At 38.8% G+C, this 23543-nt stretch overlaps 3 protein-coding genes across 3 annotated transcripts; 2 read left to right on the forward strand and 1 right to left on the reverse strand.

Moving 5' to 3' along the window:
• Positions 1–1660: 1660 nt before the first annotated feature.
• Positions 1661–5813, forward strand: LOC133729144 (probable LRR receptor-like serine/threonine-protein kinase At3g47570). The gene is made up of 5 exons (XM_062156629.1): positions 1661–2245; positions 2444–2515; positions 2601–2957; positions 3035–5026; positions 5115–5813. The coding sequence occupies exons 1-5, from the start codon at positions 1699–1701 to the stop codon at positions 5522–5524; spliced, it is 3378 nt and encodes a 1125-aa protein (XP_062012613.1). The 5' UTR covers positions 1661–1698; the 3' UTR covers positions 5525–5813.
• A 3467-nt stretch (positions 5814–9280) lies between these two features.
• On the forward strand, positions 9281–10352 carry LOC133731232 (probable LRR receptor-like serine/threonine-protein kinase At3g47570). Its single transcript, XM_062158653.1, has 3 exons — positions 9281–9529; positions 9686–9902; positions 9988–10352. The coding sequence occupies exons 1-3, from the start codon at positions 9281–9283 to the stop codon at positions 10350–10352; spliced, it is 831 nt and encodes a 276-aa protein (XP_062014637.1).
• A 791-nt stretch (positions 10353–11143) lies between these two features.
• Positions 11144–14243, reverse strand: LOC133729145 (ferredoxin--NADP reductase, root isozyme, chloroplastic). Its single transcript, XM_062156630.1, has 5 exons — positions 14009–14243; positions 13796–13858; positions 12892–13224; positions 12356–12575; positions 11144–11929 (listed from the first exon to the last, which is right to left on the reverse strand). The coding sequence occupies exons 1-5, from the start codon at positions 14030–14032 to the stop codon at positions 11430–11432; spliced, it is 1140 nt and encodes a 379-aa protein (XP_062012614.1). The 5' UTR covers positions 14033–14243; the 3' UTR covers positions 11144–11429.
• Between the last annotated feature and the right edge of the window lie 9300 nt (positions 14244–23543).

The raw sequence follows: 23543 nt of genomic DNA on the forward strand, positions 1-23543 counted from the left end.
GCTTTAGCTTTTATTGAATAAGATCAACTTGTTGGATTATGGAATGATGAAGTGTTGTAGGGAATTGCACTCTTGCTTGTTCTCTTTGAAATGATCATTTTAATGCAGTGTTGAAATAATGGAAAAGTAGAAATGAAAACTGGAAGATTTCACCAGATTGCAAACTCAGGAAACATGTCTTTTTTTTTCTTTTTTTTTAATTTCGGGTCTGTCTCGGATTGGGCTCAGTCCCGGCCCGATACCGATCGGGTTCGGGCTTGTCGGGATCATTTCTCAAAATAGCCTAAACAGTCCCGGTTCGTACCGAACTCTATTTCCGGGACGGGCTTCGGGATTACCACAATTTCAGCCCATCCCGGCCCGTGCCCAGCCCTAGTTGAACCGTTGTATCTTTCAATAGCCCCTATAACTGAGTGACTTTGTTGCAGAGTTCTAGTTGAAGTTCTAGTTATGAGTCACTTTTGTCCAAACAGTTTTTTTTTTTTTTGGCCCATATATATATTGCTTTTGTAGGTAACAGTTCAAGTGATATGTCTATTTACAACCTATTCGATTATTCCTTATGCATTAATATGTCAGTCCTTTTTCTTTCGCTAGATAATGATGTGAAAAATTAATTAGACATCTTGAGTTTGCTAATCATCAAATCATGTTATTCCTAAACTCTATCATATAACGATAACGATATGTTAGTCAATCCTGTTATTAGGCAGAATTAATATTGTAATTAAGTCCAAAAATATTCAGGACTTTGATGATTTTATCAATGGCTTCGCTTGCATTACTGGGAGAAAACGTTTGGTGGAATAGTTTCTTAGATGTATGGCCACATCCCTAACTCACAATTCTACGTAGTTCTATATAATTGATTTCTATCGATTAGATATCTTAAATAAATGTCATCACTGTTACACCCACACTACATGAAATTTATTTTAAAATGACAAAACTGGCTATAGCTAGTTAGCTACTACCACATATGTTATATGATTAATATCGTTCCTTCTTGCAGATGAAGACTGGCCGGCTAGATACATTTTTAATAATTTGGCTGGCAACAAACAAAAAAGAAGCTAAACCTTTAGCGTCCTGCGTACACACATTACTTTTGGCCATATATTCATTCATGAACACGACACATTATTCATTGGACTAAATTCTGCTTACTACCCTGTACTTTCAAGGGTTCATCAGTTCAGTCCCTGCACTTCTAATTTAATCAGAAAAGTCCTTGTACTCTCCAATTTCATCAAATCGATCCAATCTATCACCACTCCGTCAATTTTCGGGGAAAATTTCCAAACTACCCATCTGCATTCACAACACTAACGCGTCGGCGGGTTGCCTAGCGTTTGGTAATTTGGGAATTTTTCCTGTAAGAAGGTCCCACGTCAGCATTTTAACAGCGAAATTGACGGAATAGTAACGGATTGGATCGATTAGATGAAATTGGAGAGTGCAAGGACTTTTCTGATTAAATTAGAAGTGTAGGGACTAAACTGATGGACCCTTGAAACTACAAGGTAGTAAGTAGAATTTAATCCTTATTCATTTGGCCGAAAAGTCAGCTATAGGATTAATATATGCAAGACGGCAGCAGAATATGTAAATTAAAATATGTGTCTGTGTGAGATATATACGTATATATATACGACACTAGGAGAAGCTGATATCTCCAATAGCTAGTCCAATCAAGCAATGGAGAAAAGGCAGATTCTGTGGGGGATAGTCTTGCTGGTGGTTTACTATTGTTGCACCATGGCTGCAGCGCAAACCAACTTCAGCACCGACCAGTCTGCTCTTCTTGCTCTCAAAGCACGTATTACCGGTGACCCTCAGAACAAGATCTTGACCAACTGGTCATCCAACTCCGACGTTTGCAACTGGGTCGGGGTCACTTGCGGTGAACGCCACCTTAGGGTCGTATTTTTGAACCTCTCTGAGTTTCATCTCACTGGCACCATTCCTCCGGAGCTAGGAAACCTATCATTTCTTGCTGGGATGCGCCTAGAAAATAACAGCTTCCATGGAACTATCCCAGGGGAATTGGCTGGTTTGCGGCGACTCACGTTGTTTAGCTTCGGATTCAATAATTTTGTGGGAGATATTCCGTCATGGTTGGGGTCCTTGTCCAAACTACAAATCCTCAATTTGTATGGCAATGGGTTTTCAGGTTCAATACCCACGGTTATCTTCAACTTGTCTGCACTACAAGTACTTGATCTCAGATATAATCAACTATCGGGTGAGTGGCAACAATCTATCTACATACAAGTCTTCAATTAATTAGTTCGTGATGGTCATTTTACTTGGTAATATGTTTTTTATTGCTCTATACATAGTAGTATATATGTTTTATGGCATGAAATTCTATCCGTACGTACCTACATATACAGTAGCGTTCAACTAAAGGACCTACAAGAAATCCTCCTTATATTACCAGGTACCATACCGAAAGAAATCGGGAACTTAACCATGCTGAAGATACTGAACCTAGACTCGAACAATTTCAAAGGTATGGCTTGGCTGTGTTGCAGTGTACGTTTCTATAACAACTTTATGGCTCAGCTCATGAGTTTAATATATGTGTTGAATTTTAGAACTTCCAAAGGAGATTGGTGCTTTAGATTTGGAGGAATTGTTTATGCAAGACAACGGCCTAGAAGGTCTTGTTCCTGCGGGTGTCTTCAACATGTCTTCTTTGACTACTCTGAGTCTATATGGAAACCGTTTGAACGGCAAGATTCCAGACAATTTGTGTGGGAATCTCCCTAATCTTCAAGGATTGAATTTGGCTTACAACCAATTTGAGGGTCCACTTCCATCAAGCTTAGAGCAGTGCAAACAACTTCTGGTATTAACATTGGGAGATAACAATTTCAGTGGGAGTATACCTAGAAATATTGGGAACTTGACGGAGATCAAGTATCTTCATCTTAGTCCAAACAATTTGACAGGTAACTTCCCCGTTATTTCAACTGTATTTAATATTTCCTGTGTTTTTAGTGCTCTAAGGTTGGTGACATTATGGCAGGGACAATACCACACGAGATTGGTCACCTTGGAAACTTAGAGACTTTAGCACTTGGAGCCAATAATCTCAATGGCCTCATCCCATCAGAAATCTTCAACTTATCCTTGCTAAAAGGAATCGATATTTCTTTGAATCAACTATCAGGCAATCTCCCTGCAAATATAGGCCTTGCCTTTCCAAACCTACAAGAGATCCATGTAGGAGGAAATAACCTTAGCGGAGAGATCCCAAACTTCATCTCCAATGCTTCTAAGCTCACAAAACTAGACATGGGCCCAAACTTATTTTCTGGGTTTATTCCTGCTACCCTCTGTGCCTTACCAAATCTTCAATGGCTTCTATTATCGCTCAATAACTTGATGATTGATACTTCTACCCCAGAAGCAAACATTTTCTCATGTTTACCTAATCTCAGAAATTTGAGGATGTTAAGCCTAGTAGGAAACCCTTTAAATACCACCCTCCCTATTTCCCTTGGGAATCTCTCTACATCACTACAATATATGGATTTTAGAGGATGCAACTTAAGGGGTAACATTCCCAACGAGATTGGCAACTTAAGCGGCTTAACAACATTGTACCTGGCATTCAATGAACTGAGCGGATCAATTCCAACGACATTGGGAAAACTACGGAATCTCCAAGGTTTGTATTTGACTTTCAACAAATTGCAAGGAAACATACCAGATGAACTTTGTCAGCTAGACAGCCTAGCTGATTTAGAATTGTATAGTAATGAACTCTCTGGTACTATACCTTCCTGCTTAGGTAACCTAGCCAGATCACTAAGAAGGCTAATTTTAAGCTACAATATGCTGACTTCCACAATACCTTCTTCCTTGTGGGAACTTAGATACATCTTGTTGTTACGCCTGTCATCCAATAGTCTAAGTGGACCTCTCTCAGAAGATGTTGGCAATTTGGCAGCTGTGGTAGATATAGATTTATCAAACAACCATTTATCAGGTTCGATGCCAAGCAGCTTTGGGGGTCTTGAAAATCTGGTCTCACTCTCCTTGGCAAATAATAATTTTGAAGGCAACATTCCTAGTTCATTTGGGAACTTCCTAAGCCTAGAACTCCTGGATCTATCCAACAACAGTCTTTCTGGAGTCATTCCGAAGTCTCTAGAAGCACTCTCACGTCTCCAATCTCTGAATCTGTCTTTCAACAAACTACAAGGAGAAATTCCAACTGGTGGACCTTTCAAAAACTTCTCTTCTGCATCTTTTGTCTCAAATGGTGCACTCTGTGGTGCACCCCAATTGCTTGTTCCACCATGCAAGAAGAAAGCAGTTGGCAGTTCTTTCCCAAAATATATTATTATAGGCATCTTGTCAGCAATAGTGCTCATAGTAGGCCTTGCATCGATGATAATGCTATGCAGAAAAAGGAATGTGGAAGCTGCAATGGAGGTTGCCATGTTGCATCAGCCTCTTTGGAGAAATGTTTCACACTTGGAACTTTTAAGGGCAACAAATGGGTTCAATGAAAGCAACTTACTTGGCTCAGGGGGTTTTGGCACAGTATATAAAGGAACGTTGTCAGATGGGATAAATGTTGCGGTAAAGGTTTTCAATTTAGAAGTAGAAGGGGCTTTCAGGAGTTTTCATAATGAATGCGAAATGCTAGGCAATATTCGTCATCGAAATCTTCTCAAAATAATCAGTTGTTGCAGCCAAACAAACTTCAAAGCCGCAGTACTGAACTACATGCCCAATGGAAGTCTTGATAAATGGTTGTATTCCGAAAACCTTTCCTTGAACCTCCTGCAGAGGTTGAATATAGTGATTGATGTTGCATCAGCGTTGGAGTACCTTCATCATGGTTATGAAACACCCATCACCCATTGTGATTTGAAGCCCAGCAACATACTACTAGATGATGATATGGTCGCGCATGTTGCTGATTTTGGCATGGCAAAGCTTTTAGGTGGTGGAGATTCTATGACTCAGACAATGACCCTAGCCACCATTGGTTATATGGCTCCAGGTGATATACTATTGCTTATTTATGTCTGAAGTTTATGTATGTCGTCCACATTAATTTTATTTATAGGTCTTTCATTTATACATCACAGAGTATGGAACAGAAGGAATGGTCTCAAGAAGAGGGGATGTGTACAGCTTTGGTATTGTACTGATGGAAACATTCACAAAGAGGAAGCCAACAGATGAGATGTTTGGTGGGGATATGAGTATGAAGCAATGGGTTGCAAATTCACTATTTCTACATGGAATAGTTGAAGTTGCAGATGCCAATTTATTTGGGACTCAAGAAGGCAATGATGTTGTGAGCACGACAGAGTGTTTATCATCCATTCTGGGATTAGCTCTAGCTTGTTGTGCAGAATCACCGGAAGAGAGAACAAATATGCAAGATGCTCTAGCCACGCTCAACAAAATTAAGACCAAGTTTTTGAAGGCCACTGCAGGAGGTGTGGTGTTAAAGTTAAACAGTTCTCTTATAAGCAGTTCTAAATTAAATTGACAGAGAGCTAAGTTGAAATCGACCAACAAACAAGTCATATAATACAAAGACGGCAGAGATGGAGTAAAACAATGTACGTACAATGGACACTATGAGAAGTTGCATACAATTTCAGAGCGGGTCGATCGTAGGCAAATGCAGACAGGATTAAATAAAGATGTAGACCCATAATTATATATTTATAGGCCAAGAATGTATAGAAGATAATTGAACTTGCTGTAACACAATAAAATTATAGTCATCATCATGGAGTGGTTAGTTTCATGATGCTGATAATGGTTCTATATCTATTAATTATCATCACAGATCTTCGTGATTTGGAAAATTACAATGTTGGTTATATATAAGCCCAAGTTCTGCAAACTAAAAAAAAAAAAACCTTCTTTACGATACAAATTTCAAAAAAAAAAAAAAAAACAAAATACCGCGCAGAGATGACCAAGGATGGTTGGTACCTGTAACCATAGTAGAAAGACATATGGGGATTCCATTTGTCTTTGTTTCCCGGCCAGTATGTGTTGACTGTTGTAGGCCTCTATAATTTGTGTTTTCTTTGTTGGTCTTTGGTTGGCTTTTGCGGTTTAGTATTCTGAGGAAAACGTACGTAATCAGCAGCAAGCTTACTATATAAGATAAAGATGTAGCAGGTTGGAAGGCCAAGTGCCTGCACCTAGAGTTGAAAGACACATGAGGATTCCATTTGTCTTTGTTTCCCAGTAGGTTGACCTGTTGTAGGCATTTATAATTTCTGTTTTGTTCGTTAGTGGTCGACTCTTGCGGTTTAGTGTGCTGAGAGTAGTATAACCGAGTAAGAGTAGTATATAAGATAAAGATGTATTAGATGGATGGAGGCAACTAAGGATGAGTGAAGTTAGATATACACCATATATGGAGAAAACATGTCGGTTGTTCTTCCTCTTGTCGATGAGAATGACGACGTTTCTGCTTCTGGTTCAGCTCTGTTTTATAGCCAACTCATCCATGGCAGCTGCACAAACCCGTTTCACTAATCTCACAGTCTGCTCTTCTTGCTCTCAAATCCCACATCACCAGTGACCCAAGTAACTTCATCTCCACCAACTGCTCCACCAATGCTCCCGCTTGCAAGTGGGCTGGGGCTACTTGCGGTGCACGCCATCTTAGAGTAGCGGTCTTAGACCTCTCATACTTTGGTCTCACAGGCAGTCAGGCACCATACCTCCAGAGCTAAGCAACCTTTCATTTCTCATTGGGCTGAGGTTAGAAAATAACAGCTTCCATGGTCCACTGCCTGAGGAATTGGCTCATTTGCGCCACTTGAAGTTGATTAGCTTGGGATACAACAACTTTATGGGAACCATTCCTTCATGGTTTGGGTCCTTATCCAAACTTCAGGGGTTTTATTTGTATGGAAATCGATTTTCGGGTTCCATACCTGCTGCTATCTTCAATTTATCGATCAGACCTACAAACAATTCATCTTTAGAGTAACCAACTATCAGGTGATTATATATATATAATAGTCATTATGTACTACGTTTTGGCATCTATTGATGTATAAGATACAGTTTTCACCTTCAATCAACAGGTAGCATCCCACGCGAAATAGGGAACTAATTAACAATGCTGAAGCAGATATACCTTGAGTCCTTGACTATAACAATTTCAAAGGTATGATACCTTGTTAAATTCTCCCATTTCCAATTTATACTCTACTTCCCTCTAAAAGCATAATTCTTGCAGACCAATCATCTAATTCATATATAATTTGGCCAGTTAATTACTATCACTCTCATTTCAGTTTTACACAACAGACTCTATTTGTGCACAATTTATATATCATATAAACCCAAAAAATAAAAATTCAGTCATCGAAGCAAACTGCATATAATCACATCATAGGGCTGGTGGATAACTTTGGTATGTGTTGATTTTCTCAGGAAATATTCCAAATGAAATCGGAACTTTAGTTCAACTGGAAGAGTTGAGTCTGCAAAGCAATGCACCAAGTGGTCTTGTTCCTATGGGCCATAGGCTATGGCTATCTTCAACAAGTCTTCTCTGACTACCTTGTCTCTGTCAAGAAACAGCTTGCTTGGTAAACTTTCAGAGAATATATGTCACAATCTTCCGAAACTTCAATTTTTATATTTGCCAAATAACCACTTCGAGGGTGCACTTCCATCAAACTTGGGGCAATGCAAACAACTTCTTTGGTTATCATTGGGGATTGGGGAATAACAATTTCAGTGGAAGTATACCCAGAAATATCGGGAACTTGACCCAGATCACTTACATTCATCTTGGCGTTAACTATTTGATAGGTAACATACCTAAATTCAATAAGAGTCTAATATGCTAATTAAAGGCAACATAACGTAAAATAAACATGGTTGCTGACATTTCATGGCAGGTACTATACCACATGAGATCGGTGCTCTTCAAAATCTAGAAGTTTTGTCACTTGGTGATAACTATCTTAACGGCAGCATCCCATCCACATTCTTCAATATGTCTTCCATAACTGTAGTCCATATTTCTTTCAATCACTCAGGTAGCCTCCCCGGAAAAATAGGCCTTGGCTTTCCAAACCTACAAGAGCTTTATATAGCAGTAAATAACCTCAGTGGAGTGATCCCAAACTTTATCTCCAATGCTTCTAAGCTCGTCAAGCTAGACATGGGGTCTAATTCATTTTCCGGCTTCATTCCAGTCACGCTTTGTACCTTACCAAATTCTTCAGTGGCTTCTCTTATCGCTTAACAATTTGACCATTGATACCTCCACTCCAGAAGCAAACATTTTCTCATGTTTAGCCAATCTTAGAAACTTGAGTATGTTGAGCCTCGCAGGCAATCCTTTGAACACTGCTCTCCCTGCCTCCTTAGGGAATCTATCTACATCACTACAGTATATTGATTTTAGAAGATGCAACTTCAAGGGTGACATCCCCAAGGAGATGGGCAACTTGAGCAGCTTGATATCAGCTTGCAACTAGGATTCAATCAACTGAGTGGCTCACTTCCAACGACACTCGGAATACTACGGAATCTCCAAGGTCTGTATTTGAGTGACAACAAATTGGTAGGCTATATCCCAGATGAACTTTGTCAACTATACAACCTAGCTGATATGGAAATGCCTCATAATCTCTTCTCTGGTTCTATACCTTCCTGCTTAGGTGATCTAGCCACATCACTAAGAAACCTGAATTTAATGTCCAATTTGTTAACTTCGACAGTATCATCTTTCTTGTGGCAACTTAAATATATCCTGGACTTAGACTTGTCATCTAATTCTTTGGTTGGATCTCTCTCAGAAGACATTGGTAATTTGAAAGTTGTAGCACATATAGATTTGTCAACCAACCATTTCTCTGGTTCTATACCAAGCAGCATTGAGGGTCTTCAAGATTTGTTTAGTCTCTCGGCAAATAATAATCTAGAAGGCCATATTCCTAGTTCATTTGGGAACTCACTAAGCCTAGAACTCCTGGATTTATCCAACAATTGTCTTTCTGGAGTCATTCCGAAGTCTCTAGAAGCACTCTCATATCTCCAGTAACTCAATTTCTCTTTCAACAAATTGCAAGGAGAAATTCCAACAGATGGTTGTTTCAAAAACTTCTCTTCCGAATCTTTCGTCTCAAATGGTGTACTCTGTGGTGCGACCCGACTGCTTGTTCCAACGTGCAAAACGAAAGCAGCTAACATATATTTCGTGAAGTATATTACTATAGGCATCTTGTCAGCCATTCTCCTTGTAGTCCTTGTATCAATGATACTATGCAGAAAAAGGAATGTGGAAGCTGCAACAGATCAGAATACCCTGTCACCTCAAAAACTTCTTTGGAGAAAAGTTTCACGCTTGGAACTTCTAAGGGCAACAAATGGATTCAGTGAATGCAATTTACTTGGCACTGGGGGTTTTGGCTCAGTATATAAAGGCACAATGTCTGATGGGATAGACGTTGCAATAAAGGTTTTCAACTTGGAAGTAGGAGTTTCCAGAGTTTTGATAATGAATGTGAAATGCTAAGCAATATTCGTCATCGAAACCTTCTCAAAATCATCACTTGTTGCAGTCAAACAGATTTCAAAGCAGTTGTACTGAACTACATGCCTAATGGGAGCCTTGATTACAAGAAAGTACTCTAGGAACTCTTCTTTGAACATCTTGCAGAGGTTGGATATAATGATAGATGTTGCATCGGCATTGGAATATTTTCATCATGGTTGTGAAACACCTATCATCCATTGTGATCTGAAGCCCAGCAACATACTACTAGATGATGATATGGTTGCACATGTTGCTGATTTTGGCATTGTAAAACTCCTAGGTAGCGGAAATTCTACGACTCATACCATAACCCTAGCAACCATTGGTTATATGGCTCCAGGTGGATATACTGTTGCTTGTTTATTTATAAACTCAATATATTGTCTTCAGTGACTTATAAATCTTCTTTTATTCATATGTTGTAGAGTATGGGATAAAAGGAATAGTTTCGAGAAGAGGGGATGTGTACAGCTTTGGTATTGTACTGATGGAAACATTCACAAAGAGGAAGCCAACAGACGAGATGTTTGGTGTGGAGATGAGTATGAAGCAATGGGTTGCAGATTCACTATTTCCAGCTGGAATAGTTGAAGTTGTAGATGCCAATTTATTTGGGACTGAAGAAGACGATGATTTTGTGAGCAAGGAGTGTTTATCATCCCTTATGAGATTGGCTCTAGTGTGTTGTGCAGAATCGCCAGAAAAGAGGATAAGTATGCAAGATGTGCTAGCCATGCTCAACAAAATCAAGACCAAGTTTTTGAAGAAAGCTGCAGGAGGTGCTGTGTAAAATCGTCCTCTTGTTGAGCAGCCTTTGATTGACTAATTATAGCATACTTCGTGTCCTAGAACTTGTCACTTGACTTTCTTGGAGTAGTAGTCAGCTCTTTGTACTTTGTGATGTTTCAGTAAAATATGCATTAAGCTAACTCTTAAACTGAAGTTTTAGTGTTTTACTAATAATGCTGGATGATTGATCTTGCCTTGGCCTTTTCAAGAAGCAATCACTGGATGATTTACTCTTAATCATAGATTATGAGTAAAATAAGGAATTAAGTAATGGAATACACAATAGTGTATGCAACATAAACCACCCATTACCATCATCAGAGAGGTGAAAGATGAGAAAATCAATTTTGAACTCAAACGACGGAGAATACGGCTCTCTACCCACAATATTATCAAGGTTTAAGATAAGAATTAGGAAAAGTATTTTTTTAAGTTTTATGAATAATGATTAGAAGCTCTTAGCATAGCTGCATAAGTATGCAACCACCATACTCTAGAAAGAAGTAAACTTTTAAACGAAGAAACAGATAGCTTTAGGAAATGAGTATCTACCACGTTTATGCCCCTAAACTTTCAGTTGAATCCTTTCTCGACAGCAGAAAATAGCGACCTGAAAAATTTGGCAATCTTCTCATTTATACTTAAACAGCAAACCTCAATGCAATGAAAGGCTGAGTTAGGAGAACAGAATCATTTGAATTCAAAATAGACTGTTTGATAAGTAAAAGTTCAAACCAACTAATGGCAAACGTGATTCCATGGTTGACAGAACAAAGGAAAACTCAGAATATATATAAAAGTAAAGGATCTTTCTGTTTATTCAATGATAAATGTTTAAAATGCTACAAAGGCACAAGATGAACCATCAATCAACCAAGAGAATGGCTTGTCTCTTTGTTACTTAGAGATACAGATGAATGCTATAGCTACCTCAAGTTCCTTATCTAAAGCTGAGGAATGAGTAAACCCAATCCTCCAATAAAACAGAAAACAACAAAAAAAAAACACATTACCTCATGGAGGAGACTTTAACATTTTCCTTGAGACATACACAAATGGGTTTTGCAGGTTCAGTTTATTAGTAAACTTCAACATGCCATTGCTTATTCTTCTTCAGTTGTGAAAGCTTCTCCTCCCAACTTTCCCCTCTTTCTTCTGCAACCCTCTTCAAGGTTTCTTGAATTCCAGGCATCATACCCTTGAGCCCACAGAAGTAGATATGGGCCCCACCATCCAAGAGTTTAAAGATCTCATCACTGTATTCTTCAATTTTATCCTGAACATACATCTTTCCTCCTCTCTTGTTCTTTTGTTCTCTACTAAGTGCTATGTCGTATCGGAAATTATCGGGGTAGTCCTTGAGATACTTGCGGAATTCTTCATCATAGAGGAGGCTGTCGGTATTGGCCACTCCAAGGAACAACCATGCAAGGCCACCAAACTTGAATGTAGGAACAGCTTCCATGAACATACGACGAAGGTAACCTCTGTATGGAGCAACACCAGTGCCGGTGGCAATCATGATGTGGGTGGCATTGGGGTTGTCTTCAGGCAGGAGCATGATCTTGCCAGCAGGACCTGCCGCATACAATTTATAGTTCATATTAACCTATTAACTGAGTGCCTCTAGAGTACCAATAGCAGTGTCAAATTCACCAAATGTAAAGAATATAACAAATCAATTTGTTGATTTTCAGATCAATAATCAAATGAACAAACAATATTACTTCCAGGACAGAAACAAAAACCGCAGGGATAACTATAGCTAAACAGAGAATAAAGAGAACAAGAACTTAATCATTCTATATGTTCAATGTGGTTATCGTAAGTACCAATTTTTTTTTTTTTTTAAGGAAAATAGGCAATATAGTTGAATCTAACAACTCATACCATGGTTACTGAATATAGCCAGATGTGATATCTATGCTAGCAATGCCACAGACTCTTTTCTCATGCCAAGTGTAACTAAAAGGTCCAATTTATCTTTAAGGACCGGGCTCATACCTGTGATCTTAATTTTATCTCCGGGTTTAGAGTTACATAAATAGTTGCTGCATACACCATTTTTGGAGGGATCCTCCTTCCCTGTCTCTGGGTTATAATAGACAGCACGACGGACACACAAACTAGTTGTCTTGCCATCGAAATAGTCTCCATACCTTGTCGATGCAATTGAGTAAAGACGGACATTGTGTGGAGCCCCAGGTTTCTTTGGGTTTTCACCCTGTTATGCAAATGAATAACTATTAGATACTACAAAAAAATTGATTTAGTGTGAAGATGAAAATATTAGTCCCATCTGTAGATGGGGCTGAAACTACAACTCTACCAACAACCTTTTACTTTCAAATCATAACTGCACTGAATATCCACAGGCAAGGGAATGAAACAGGAGAAAGGGAGTATTACATTTCATTATAATACCTCCTAAGCATGGTTGGTTTAAGAAAGCAACGTAAGTAATCTTTCTCAATTAACTTTTTCAGCCAAAACTCTTGATTTTTAAAGAAGACATAAGTTTTATTTAATTAGTTACTTACAGGAGGGATCACACCATAACTTTGTCCTTCCCAGTAGGGAACATTACCACCATGATCAATCACTATATGGCAAGTTTCTCCAGGAGCCCTTGGGCCGACAATCCTTTCAACAGATAAAATGGTTGCGGTATAAGGTTCCTTCGGCTTGTATATATTCAATGGGGGTTCTGTAGCATTGTCAAGTTCTAAAGGAGACACAGCAACTTTTGGTGCACTTGCTTGTTGCACTGACATGCATACTATGCGCTTGTTTCTTAGCCACCCACTCTTTGTTTTCAAGTCCAAAGTTGAAACTGGTGCCCATGATTTATCACTGAAATTTACACTTTGTGCCTGCAGCAAAATCACAAGCAGTTTCAGTGGCCAAAAAAAAATCTTTCTAATACCAATTTAGCACTCGATGCAAATTGAATTAGTTCAGTTTAGGAATTTTAAAGTGACAGCTAAAAGCACCAACAGACCGTTACTATCCCATCTGAAAGTAACAGCCACAATCGGTTGTACTCTGGGAAACTAAGCAATCCATGCAAAAGTGCCAATTGAAATTATAAGATAAAACAGAAAAAATTTATATAAACTCTACAGCTGAAGATAAATAAACTCTGCGTACACTAAACCTATAACAGAGCTTTCATGTGTGCAGCTGAGAAACCAAGAAATAGTAGGAAGCATATGAAAAATGCCGATTACCAGAAAATTGGATCTCAATTAAAACTAAAGAAAATGAAAATCTAGAAACCTTCAGAATTTACTACATATTTGACAATCCTCAAGATTCCAACTTGACAGCTCATATTAAGTGTAACCCAAAAAAAGCCTCAATCTTTTGCACAATGAAAAGCCAAACACAGATACAATGAATCAATAAGACCCAAGAAAAGAAAGGAAAAGAAAACAATCAGACCTTGAACACAGATCTTCTCAGAGATAAGTCACTTCCAGCAGGAACAGTACTAGTAAGTGAAACCTGCAAGCAAAATCAATGACAACCCAATATCAAAAACAGCACAATCAATCTAGTTGCCAACTGGGTAAGCACAAAGTGATTCAAAGCCTCATTCTTTATGATCAAAAGCACAACCAATCAAAAACCCAAATCTGAAATGGAGGGCTTTACCTGAGAGAGAGCCAAGTGAGACATGATTGGATCAAGAATGGTTATGGGCGATGTAGAAGGACTTAATATAGGAGTTGGGAAACTCAGATCATGCGAAACCTCGAAAGAGAAGAGTTGTTGGAGAAATGGGTGTGTGAGTGATCCCTCGGAGTGTTCGAAAGGACGGGTTTTGATTTGGCTTTGGCTCCTCGGACTCTCTGACTGTGTGAAGGTCTCTGTAGTATACCTGACCAATTGGAATAATTAATCCATTTTAGTGTATGATTCTCTATTATCAAGTGGCCATTTAGAATTTGGACGGTTTTAGTGTTGTAATTACAACTGTACATGCAAACCTTTGTTTTGTTTTTTTGTTGGAACCCAAAGCTAGGCCTATGGCCCTTGGGCCCAAAGCCCGCCCGACCCGGCCCTTCCATTAGGATGTGGTATGTTTTGTTTGTGTTAAAATGCTTTTGGTTCGAAAGGTGTGTGACTGCTGCAAAATCAACCTGAAATTGTGCATTGTCTAGTAATCTTGTTATCCTTGTGTGTTATTGGGTTTGATCCTTCAGATTTATTTGTAGTATTTGATGACAATGGTTGGGGACTTTGGATATATATTTCATTTCTTATATCCTTCATGGCTGCAATTGATATAGTTTTTAATTATCAAACTGTCTAGTTGGATTGAAGCTCTCTCTCTCTATATATATATATATGTTGCCGAACTAAAGTCAGATATTTATCTAGTTGTATTTGTATGCTTATGTTGCTGAAATGAAATATATGTCCAGTAGCTAAATTATCTATTTGGTTTTGTGCAGGTTCTTTGTTTGGTTGCCATGAATATGGATATCAGTAAGAGATGAAGGAAAATTTGCTAGTGTTAAATCAAGCCATGCTTCAATTTCTGTATCAAAGATAACAACTTTTTGTGAATTCATGAAGACTTGATCAGTTCATCAGTTTTTGTATCAAACACTGCTTCACTTTTTGTACCCTCAGTGAGTCAGTGGCTTAGTGCCTCAGTGGCTGTGCAATTTCAATTTCAATTTCAATTAGAGGACTTGATCACTGAGAAAGTGAGTATATGTTGTAATTATTTGTAATCAACTCAGCCACTCAGGTTCTGAAATCTCAAGTATTCAGTTTCTTTTCTTTTTTTTATCTTTTACAGTTTTACTCAGCAAAATTTGGTTTTATGTGAGTTAAACCAAAGCCCGGCCTGACCCTATTTGGAAAGGGTGGCCCGGCCCGGCCCTTGCGGAATGGGCCTTAAGGGCGGGTAAGGGCTTGCATTTTGAAGCCTCAGCCCGACCCTAAGCTTCGTTGACTTGGTCAAAGCCCAGCCTGGCCCTACCCTAAGCCCTAAAATTTAGGGTAGGGCTGGCCCTAGCCCGGCCCATGATGAGGCCTACCCAAAGCTTTATTGCGCCGAGGTTAAACCTCAAATAATAATACATCATATAGTGTATAAAACATCCACTCATGAAAGTCAATTCATAAGCGTCAACTTAAGAAATGTAAAGTTGTGTTGCTGATATCAATCATGAGAACTGAAAAGTCGAGTACGACTTCAAATGAATGGGGATGTAGTGTATTTGGATTTGTACAGTTAATTATGAATAAAAAAATTGAAGATCGAAACTAGTGATAACGTATTCAACTGTGAGAACTACTATCTGACTCCACTCCAAGAAAACAGGGAAGAAATTTAGGGTTTGGAAACCGCAAAGAAGAGGGTGTTAGGGCTCCATTTATGGCTTCTGCTTCGTCCTTCCGGGTAGTGTGCGACATTTTTTTCCTCTTGGGCGGCGGTGCAGGTTTGTAGGATGGGTGGTTGGAGATCAACGCAGGCTTGGAGCAGGTGGTCAGAGGCCAGATCGTGGCGGCAGTATGCCATGGATTGTATTGCGTTGGCTATCTCTCTGAGATGGGTCGATTAGCGGAGAGTGCAAGGATGGTGTCGGGCTATCACGTTGACAGACGAAGCCGGGAGGCAAGGCAAGGCAAGTTTCTTACTGGGTCTCAGTGTGGCCTTGTCGAGATCTGGTTTTAAGTCTAGATCCAGTCGACAACAGTTGAGGTCGGTGTGGCTTGCTGTGTGGATTGCGTCTTTCCGGCGTTGCGAGTTCAATGAAACAGTTTTATGGTGGTGGTTTGCCGGCGAGCCACCTAAGGAGAAGGAAGACGGTTGGTGGGGCAATTTTATGTTTTTGTTTAGAGTAATTTTTTTGTTAGGGTTTTGGTTAGGTCTTTCTGGTCTTTAGCATGTCCCTACTCTTTTGAGCTAGGGTTAGGTCAAATTGAGGTGCCATGGATTTGGTGTCTTTCTTGGGGACAAATTGGTTTATTTTCATTGTTATCTTATGGTTAATGTGCTGACAAGCGATCGTTGCACGTGGTCTGCCATCTTTGGGACACGGTGTGGAGGAGAGCGTTGGTTTTTCTTGTGGTTGTCTATGAGGTGGTATCAAAATTCTAAGGGTTCTCAGTAGCTGAGAGATTGGGCAATATAGGTGGTTAGGAGTTGGGGCGCCCTTTCTGCTCATGGAGGTCATTTATGATGACGAACCCGTAACTGGTTTAGATTTTGGGAGGAGAGTGAGGAGTTTATGTCCACCACCGGTCATTCCCATACTAGTAACTTTGATTAAGTTTAATATTCTCAAAAAAAGACAAAAAAATTCAGTTATCACAGTAAGGCGTGTAAAGGTAAGTCGACGTGGGTTTCAAGTCGGGTAATTACATTCATTCCTTTTTGTTATTGGATAAATTTTTCCTTTTTATTATTGGATATTTTTTTCCTTCTCAGATAAAGAAAAGATTCATTCCTTTTTTCTTTTCTTTTTTTGAATAAAGGACTGGTATGCCTGCCCTCAAGTCTTGATTAATGAAACTGTCAAATACAAGAGGGAAACATTGAGCGTAAACCCCTTATTACAATAAGCATCTAAAGAACATCCTGAAATACTATCACGAGTCTCTACCAAATAACTGTATTCAACTAGGCACCAACTAGCAAAGAGCACTCTACTGGCGACTATATTTGCTTTGATATAGCGGTGACATAACGGAAACATAACTCGATATGTAATCCGATTATAACGTAGCATAATTACCATACGCACAGCTTTCCTAGCTACTATGTTGCCGCCGGAGGATAAATCAGACAACACTTAGTCTCACCCTGCCACTAGAAGATAGCAACCATTTGACAAAGCCAAAAACTCATCGCCTACCTAGAGCAGACAAGGCACTTTTTTTTTTTTTAGAAAGTGAATTGCATTAAAAAGCAATCTAGATAGTTACATCAGAAATAAGTACATCGGAGAGCCATTGTGGCCATTCCTCAACCCAAACTTGAAATGCAGGAAACAAAAGCGCTTTTTTAGCTAAATTATGCGCTGTCTGATTATATTTCCTAGGGCTATACGTACAAATTACTGAAGAGAAGAAATGGAAAAGGTTTCGCACTTCTTCAACCAAAGCACCTTCAATCGACAAATCAACATCAGTAGCATTAAAAGCATTGATTACTCCCAAAGCATCCATTTCCAAAATGATAGCTGTCGATTGAAAACCTGCCGGGATAATAGTATGAAAACCCAACACTGCTGCATATAACTCCGTAGCTTTGACAGAGAAACCACCCTTCATCCCCTTTGAAACTGCTATCATTAGATCACCATTCTCATTACGGAGGACCGCTCCCAATCCCCGCAAACCAAGCTCAAAATTTATTGCACCATCCACATTCAGTTTCAGAAAAGGAAAAGGACGCCGTGTCCAACTAACCTGGGCAGCAGGTCTTCTAACAGAACAGCAAGATTGTAATTGTTGCTCTTGGAAATCTTGCTGCAACTTTAAAGCCTGGGCATACAGAAAATGAGGGCTGAACCGTTTATAAGTGAAAATTGCATCATTCCTAGCCTCCCAAATGCTTCTACAAATCAAAATCACCAACCCCAATTCAACCAAAGTAAGAGTTGAAGTTGCAAGTCTAAACAAGTCCGTGAAGGTTCCAATCCGCATACATCCCATTACACTCTTAAAAGGAGTAAGCCTCCAAACTTCTTTAGCTTTTGGAAAAGACCAAAGGGCATGTAGAATACTCTCTTCTTCTCCCTGGCATCTGGAGCAAATGGAAGAACCAAGAAGATGTCGACGGTGAAGAGAAAAAGTTGTTGGCAAGATTTCATGAAGCACCATCCAAAGAAAGATTTTGCTCCTTCTGGAATTTTCAATTTCCACATAACTTGCCAAATCAAATCCACCTGAACAGAAGAGCTCCCCTCATGACCTCCACTTCGTAGCCTTATATTCTGAGCAAGCTGGTAACCACTCTTCACAGTATAAACTCCTGTGTTAGTATAATGCCAAATTAATTTATCTGGACAAGGGGTAATAGGCAAAGGAATGGAACAAATCGCCGCCACCTCTGTCTCCCAAAATGAATCTGAAATAAGTTCGAAGTGCCAAGTACCATTTGAAATTAAATCAAAAACAGGGCGATTGAAGAGTAGGTTTGGAGGTGATGAAATGCGAAAAGAGTAAGGAATTGGCACCCAAGCATCAGAATAAATCATAATGGATGTTCCATCACCAACCCTCCACCTCAAACCAGAGAGCAGCAGTGTTCTACCCCATAATAGTGATCTCCAAATCAGTGAACAAGACCGCCCAACCCTTGCATTTAAAAAGGAAGAATGGGGAAAATATCTGCATTTATAAATCTGGGAGACCAATAAATCTGGTGAAGAAAACAAGCGCCAACATTGCTTGGAAAGCAACCCCTGGTTAAACTCAACAAAGTCCCGAAACCCCAAACTGCCCTTCTTCTTATTTCGACAAAGAGAACTCCATTTCAACCAGTGCAATCCCTTCTTACCTCTCTTACGACCCCACCAAAACCGTGCCGATAATCCTGAAAGATCGTGGCAAAGATACAAAGGCAAGCGGAAAACACTCATAGAATATGAGGGTATAGCTTGAACAACTGATTTTAAGAGGACCATCTTTCCAGCCTGTGAGAGTTTTTTCTCCTTCCAGCCATTTAACTTGTGCCAAATTCTGTCCCTAACAGATTTAAACAGAGTCCTTTTACCTCTGCCTGCAAGGGTGGGGACTCCCAAGTACCGCTCGTGGCAATCAACTACATGAATCTCTAAGCAGAAGCTGATGAAATCTTGAAAAACCGGGTCAACATTAGGACTGAAAGATAAGGCAGACTTCTGGTAATTGATATGTTGCCCTGAAACTTCCTCATAAATGCGGAAAATATCCATCAGAACCTGTGGTGTAGTAGAAGTGGCATTCAAGAAAAGCGAGCTATCATCTGCATAGAGAAGATAGGATATTGGTGGGGCCGAATGTGAAACTTTAATACCAGACAACAACCCTGATAATTCTGCTTAGCAGACAATGAACTTTGAGTGCACACACAGGCGAAAAGCCCGACTAGCCCTACAGAACAAATGTAGGGATTTATTGCTCGCAAAATGCTCCAACAACTAAATAACCTATAGTAAAAACATTAAATAAAATAATAACTTGGGCTGGGCCCACAAAGTGAGCCCAAACCCCATCTCTAGCCCAGATCGAGCCCATTAGCAGCATCCAAGCCCAAAAGCCCACACCAGCACAGTATCCAGCCTTCCCAACACAAAGCACCAGCTGCGTCGTCCCGCCGCCAAAACCGCCTACCCACCCCCGACATTGGGCCACCATCGCACCTCCGCTGTCGTCCAGCCAACGTTGGACACCTGCAGACGTCTCAGGCTACCCAACACCAGCAAGTACATGCAATTGGATCCAAATCCATCATTTTAGGAAGCCATCGGTCGCCACCGACCTTCGATCTGCTCCATCAGGCCATCGACTCTGGCAGGCCAACCACTGACTCCCAGTAAACGACGCTCCGACCCAGCAGAAGCCAACTTCTCCTCCTATCCTAGCCTTCCCCGACTCAGCCACTCCCTTCGACCCACAAAAACGAAACCAAACGCCGTCTAAAGCAAACCCTCGAGCCCAGGAACAAACCACCCATTCAGCCTCACTGAACATGCACCGGCTAGGCCAGAGACCACGCCAGCACCGAGGCGCAGCCGGACAGGCACTAGGGCAGACACAGCGTCTTCTAGGGTTTTCCTCAAGAGAGAGAGTTTCTCCTAGAGAGAGAATTTTTTATTGTTTATGCTAATATTTGGTGTTCCTTTCTTAACTGGATAGGTTTTTTCCTTCACAACAAGCCGGCCAATACATAAATCTCACACACACACACACACATATATTTAGAGTCTTCCTCTGTAACCGCCCAGAGCGGCCGAGACTGGACGAAACTCCGGGACAACATTACCGCGTCGATACTATTACTGGCGGATCTCAGAGCATTCGGTATCCTAACCAAGTATCAGATGGTATGCAAGACGTGGCACAGAGTCTTCTGCAACTACCCTGCTCTATGGTACACCATCGACACACGAATTGATCGGAAGATGAGAATTGGACGTAGAGAAAATGTGCCGCAACGCCATTGATCGCAGCTCTGGTGAAGTGGTCGATATCTCGTTATATTATGGCAGCTATGACCTCATTAAGTACATCGCTGACAGATGCAATGGTATTAAACGGCTAAGTTTGAATCGGTGCTGTAAAATAACAGATGAAGTACCTTCCAAATTTCCCCTATTGGAGGAGCTTGACCTCGAGATTGAAAGATGGTCACTCTCGCCTGAAACTCTGGAACTGCTTGGGCGATCATGCCCTCTTTTGAAATCATTAAAATGGAAAAAGGGGAATTTGATTCTACACCCAAATTCACACACCCCTTTTAGAATAAACCCATCCATAAGAGTGTTTTAATATACACCCAAACCAATTAATTAGGTTTATTCAAAATAAAAAAAACCTATTAAATAGGGTAAATATTAAAACCCAATGTTGTTAAGAATTACTGAAGCTGCCATTATCAAATTCCCCATTCACCTATTAAATAGGATTAATAGTCAAAATCATCTAGCAAATATTATGGAGTTTGATTGTCGTTATTGTTGGTATTACCTTCACTTTAGGTTTTTATCAGTACTTAATTTTAGGTGTTTACATTAATGTCATTATTATCATATAATGATGAATTTTTGGTATGTTTCTTCCTATATATAGAAGCTAGTGAATTCATTCGTCATTTTTTCTTTGGGTGGAGACCTTTCACAAAGTTGCATATAATTTCAAAGGATTATTCCAAACGACCTATTCATGAGGTTTATTTCATCATTTTCTTATGAGTTAGAGACTTTCTTTCAAATAGGTACATATATCATATTCGTAATTCAAATTACATATTCATCAGATTTATTTAGTATAATATCTTTGTTAATCTTTTGATTTTGTGTAAAGCTTGAATTGGATGGATTTTTAGTAATTAGAAATTTCAATTTATGAATCCAGTACAAAACTTAGTTTCATTCCTTCAAAATAGAATCGTTGTTTCTAATTACCTGATACTTAGATTGCTTTAATATGTAATACCTATGATTTAGATGTTTTTTTTGTAGTTTTAAATTATTTGTGTGACTCTATATCATAGGTTGTTTATTCCATAACCTATAGTATTGACAATTAATATACCTATATTTTGGATATGTGTATTTAAATCCTAATAGAGTTTTACCTTTGAAATAGATCTATGAAGGTAATTTGCAATTGTACAAGGAATCACAACATGTAGGGCACTAGTAGTTAGGAGATTTATGAAGACTACATTGCAAAGTGCTAGTCGAGATGACGGATGAAGTGTTATAATGTTCTTTATATTAGATTCGAAAATGTAAAGTTTATATTTCAATTGTAAAAACAAATTTAAAATTGTTTATTTCAATACTTGATGAACATCATTTATGGTTGTACTCATTGTCCCTATTTCAATAAATTTTTAGGTTTATTCCTTCAAAAAGAATGTGTATTTAAATTATCATGATATTAGAAATAAACTTCTTAATATTGTAAAGTTCAATTTCAATTGTAAAACAATGAATGATAATAATGAGTTTGCTAAATTATAGTGCAAAAACTCTTGCACATTCAAAATTATTCAATGTGCCAAAATTAAGGGATAATTATATATTAAGCAAACTCTACAGTTACACATAACTATTATGTGGTCCTTGACCACCCCATAGAATCAGACACCTATGTGGAGAAAAATGTAGGGGCGGAAAAAAAAAATCTTAAAGCAATCAATCTACATCAAGTACATTTTACATGGGCTAATTATATTAACTCGACCATTTTAGAAAATTAACGAATATGGAATGATTGTATAACTGCACCTATTAGAACGGATAAGCAAAATAACATACCTTAATGAGAGGATGTTTAATCATGTCGAGAAAGAGAAATATTTATATAATAGGAATATAACAGAATCTGATGATACACAATAGCAAATATATGATCACATCGGAAAGGAAGAAATATAGGATAATTAAGGCAATTAATCGTTTTAAATAAGAGAAAAATCAAGGATTAAATTGATTGTATTAAATTCTAAATATTTAAATTCAAAAAATAGTCAACAACTATATTTGAGGAATATTTTATTTATTCAATCAGAAGGGCAAAAAAGTCAAACTAAAAAATGTGAAAAATGTTAATTATAGATTTAAAACCTATCAGGAAGGTTCAATTATGTGAATTGGATGTAGATTAAAAGAAAATATAGGGATGGGTTTTTCTTAATAGGAGCTTTGTTTTTTGGGTTTTTATCTAATTTTCTCATGGAAAAAAGATAGAACTCATGGAATGTATAGGATGGGATGTTGACTATGCATAGGCTATCGCAGGAACGATGCATGGTATACACCACCTCGGGTTTGATGGGTTTGATCTGACTAATGACGCCCTGAAGAAAATTCTTGATTATTGTCCTCATCTCGAGTCAGTTGATTTGGCCTATATATATTTGTATGGAAGGTTTTGGACCCTTAAGAGAAGATTTGAAAAAAAAGAATGGACGAAAAAATTCAAAAATATTTACAGCTACCCTTTCCGGTGACTTATTGGAAAGATCATCCATATATGTAATATATTTATTTGTTTTTAACATTTGAAAGTTCATCCAAATAAGTGCCTTAGTTTAGTTGGAAGCCTTGGATTTTACTTGAGCACTTACTGTTTGGGATTTCATGTTTATTTATATAATATCATAAAATGTTTACATGATCAGGTTATTGGCACTTGCATGTAATAGCCCTGATGGAGTTCATGCTCTCTCCTCTCTCTCTCTCTCTCTCTGTATATTTTTTTTTTCTAAGTAAACTGGAATGTGATTGAGGAAGTACTTGCCAATTGGATATCCAATACCTATTGCTATGTACTCGCTGCTTTTAATACAATGACCTCAAGTAATTTGGATATCTGATACCGATTGCTCAGTACCCGTAGGTTTGAATACAACGACCTCAAGTTTTCACAAGTGCTTAATCTCCTTGTGCTCTAATTTAGTTTATGCGCGCTATTACACGTACATTTCTTTCTAGGGTTATTATCACAAATG

The sequence above is a fragment of the Rosa rugosa genome, chromosome 2, assembly GCF_958449725.1.
Source record: "Rosa rugosa chromosome 2, drRosRugo1.1, whole genome shotgun sequence".
Taxonomy (NCBI): domain Eukaryota; kingdom Viridiplantae; phylum Streptophyta; class Magnoliopsida; order Rosales; family Rosaceae; genus Rosa; species Rosa rugosa.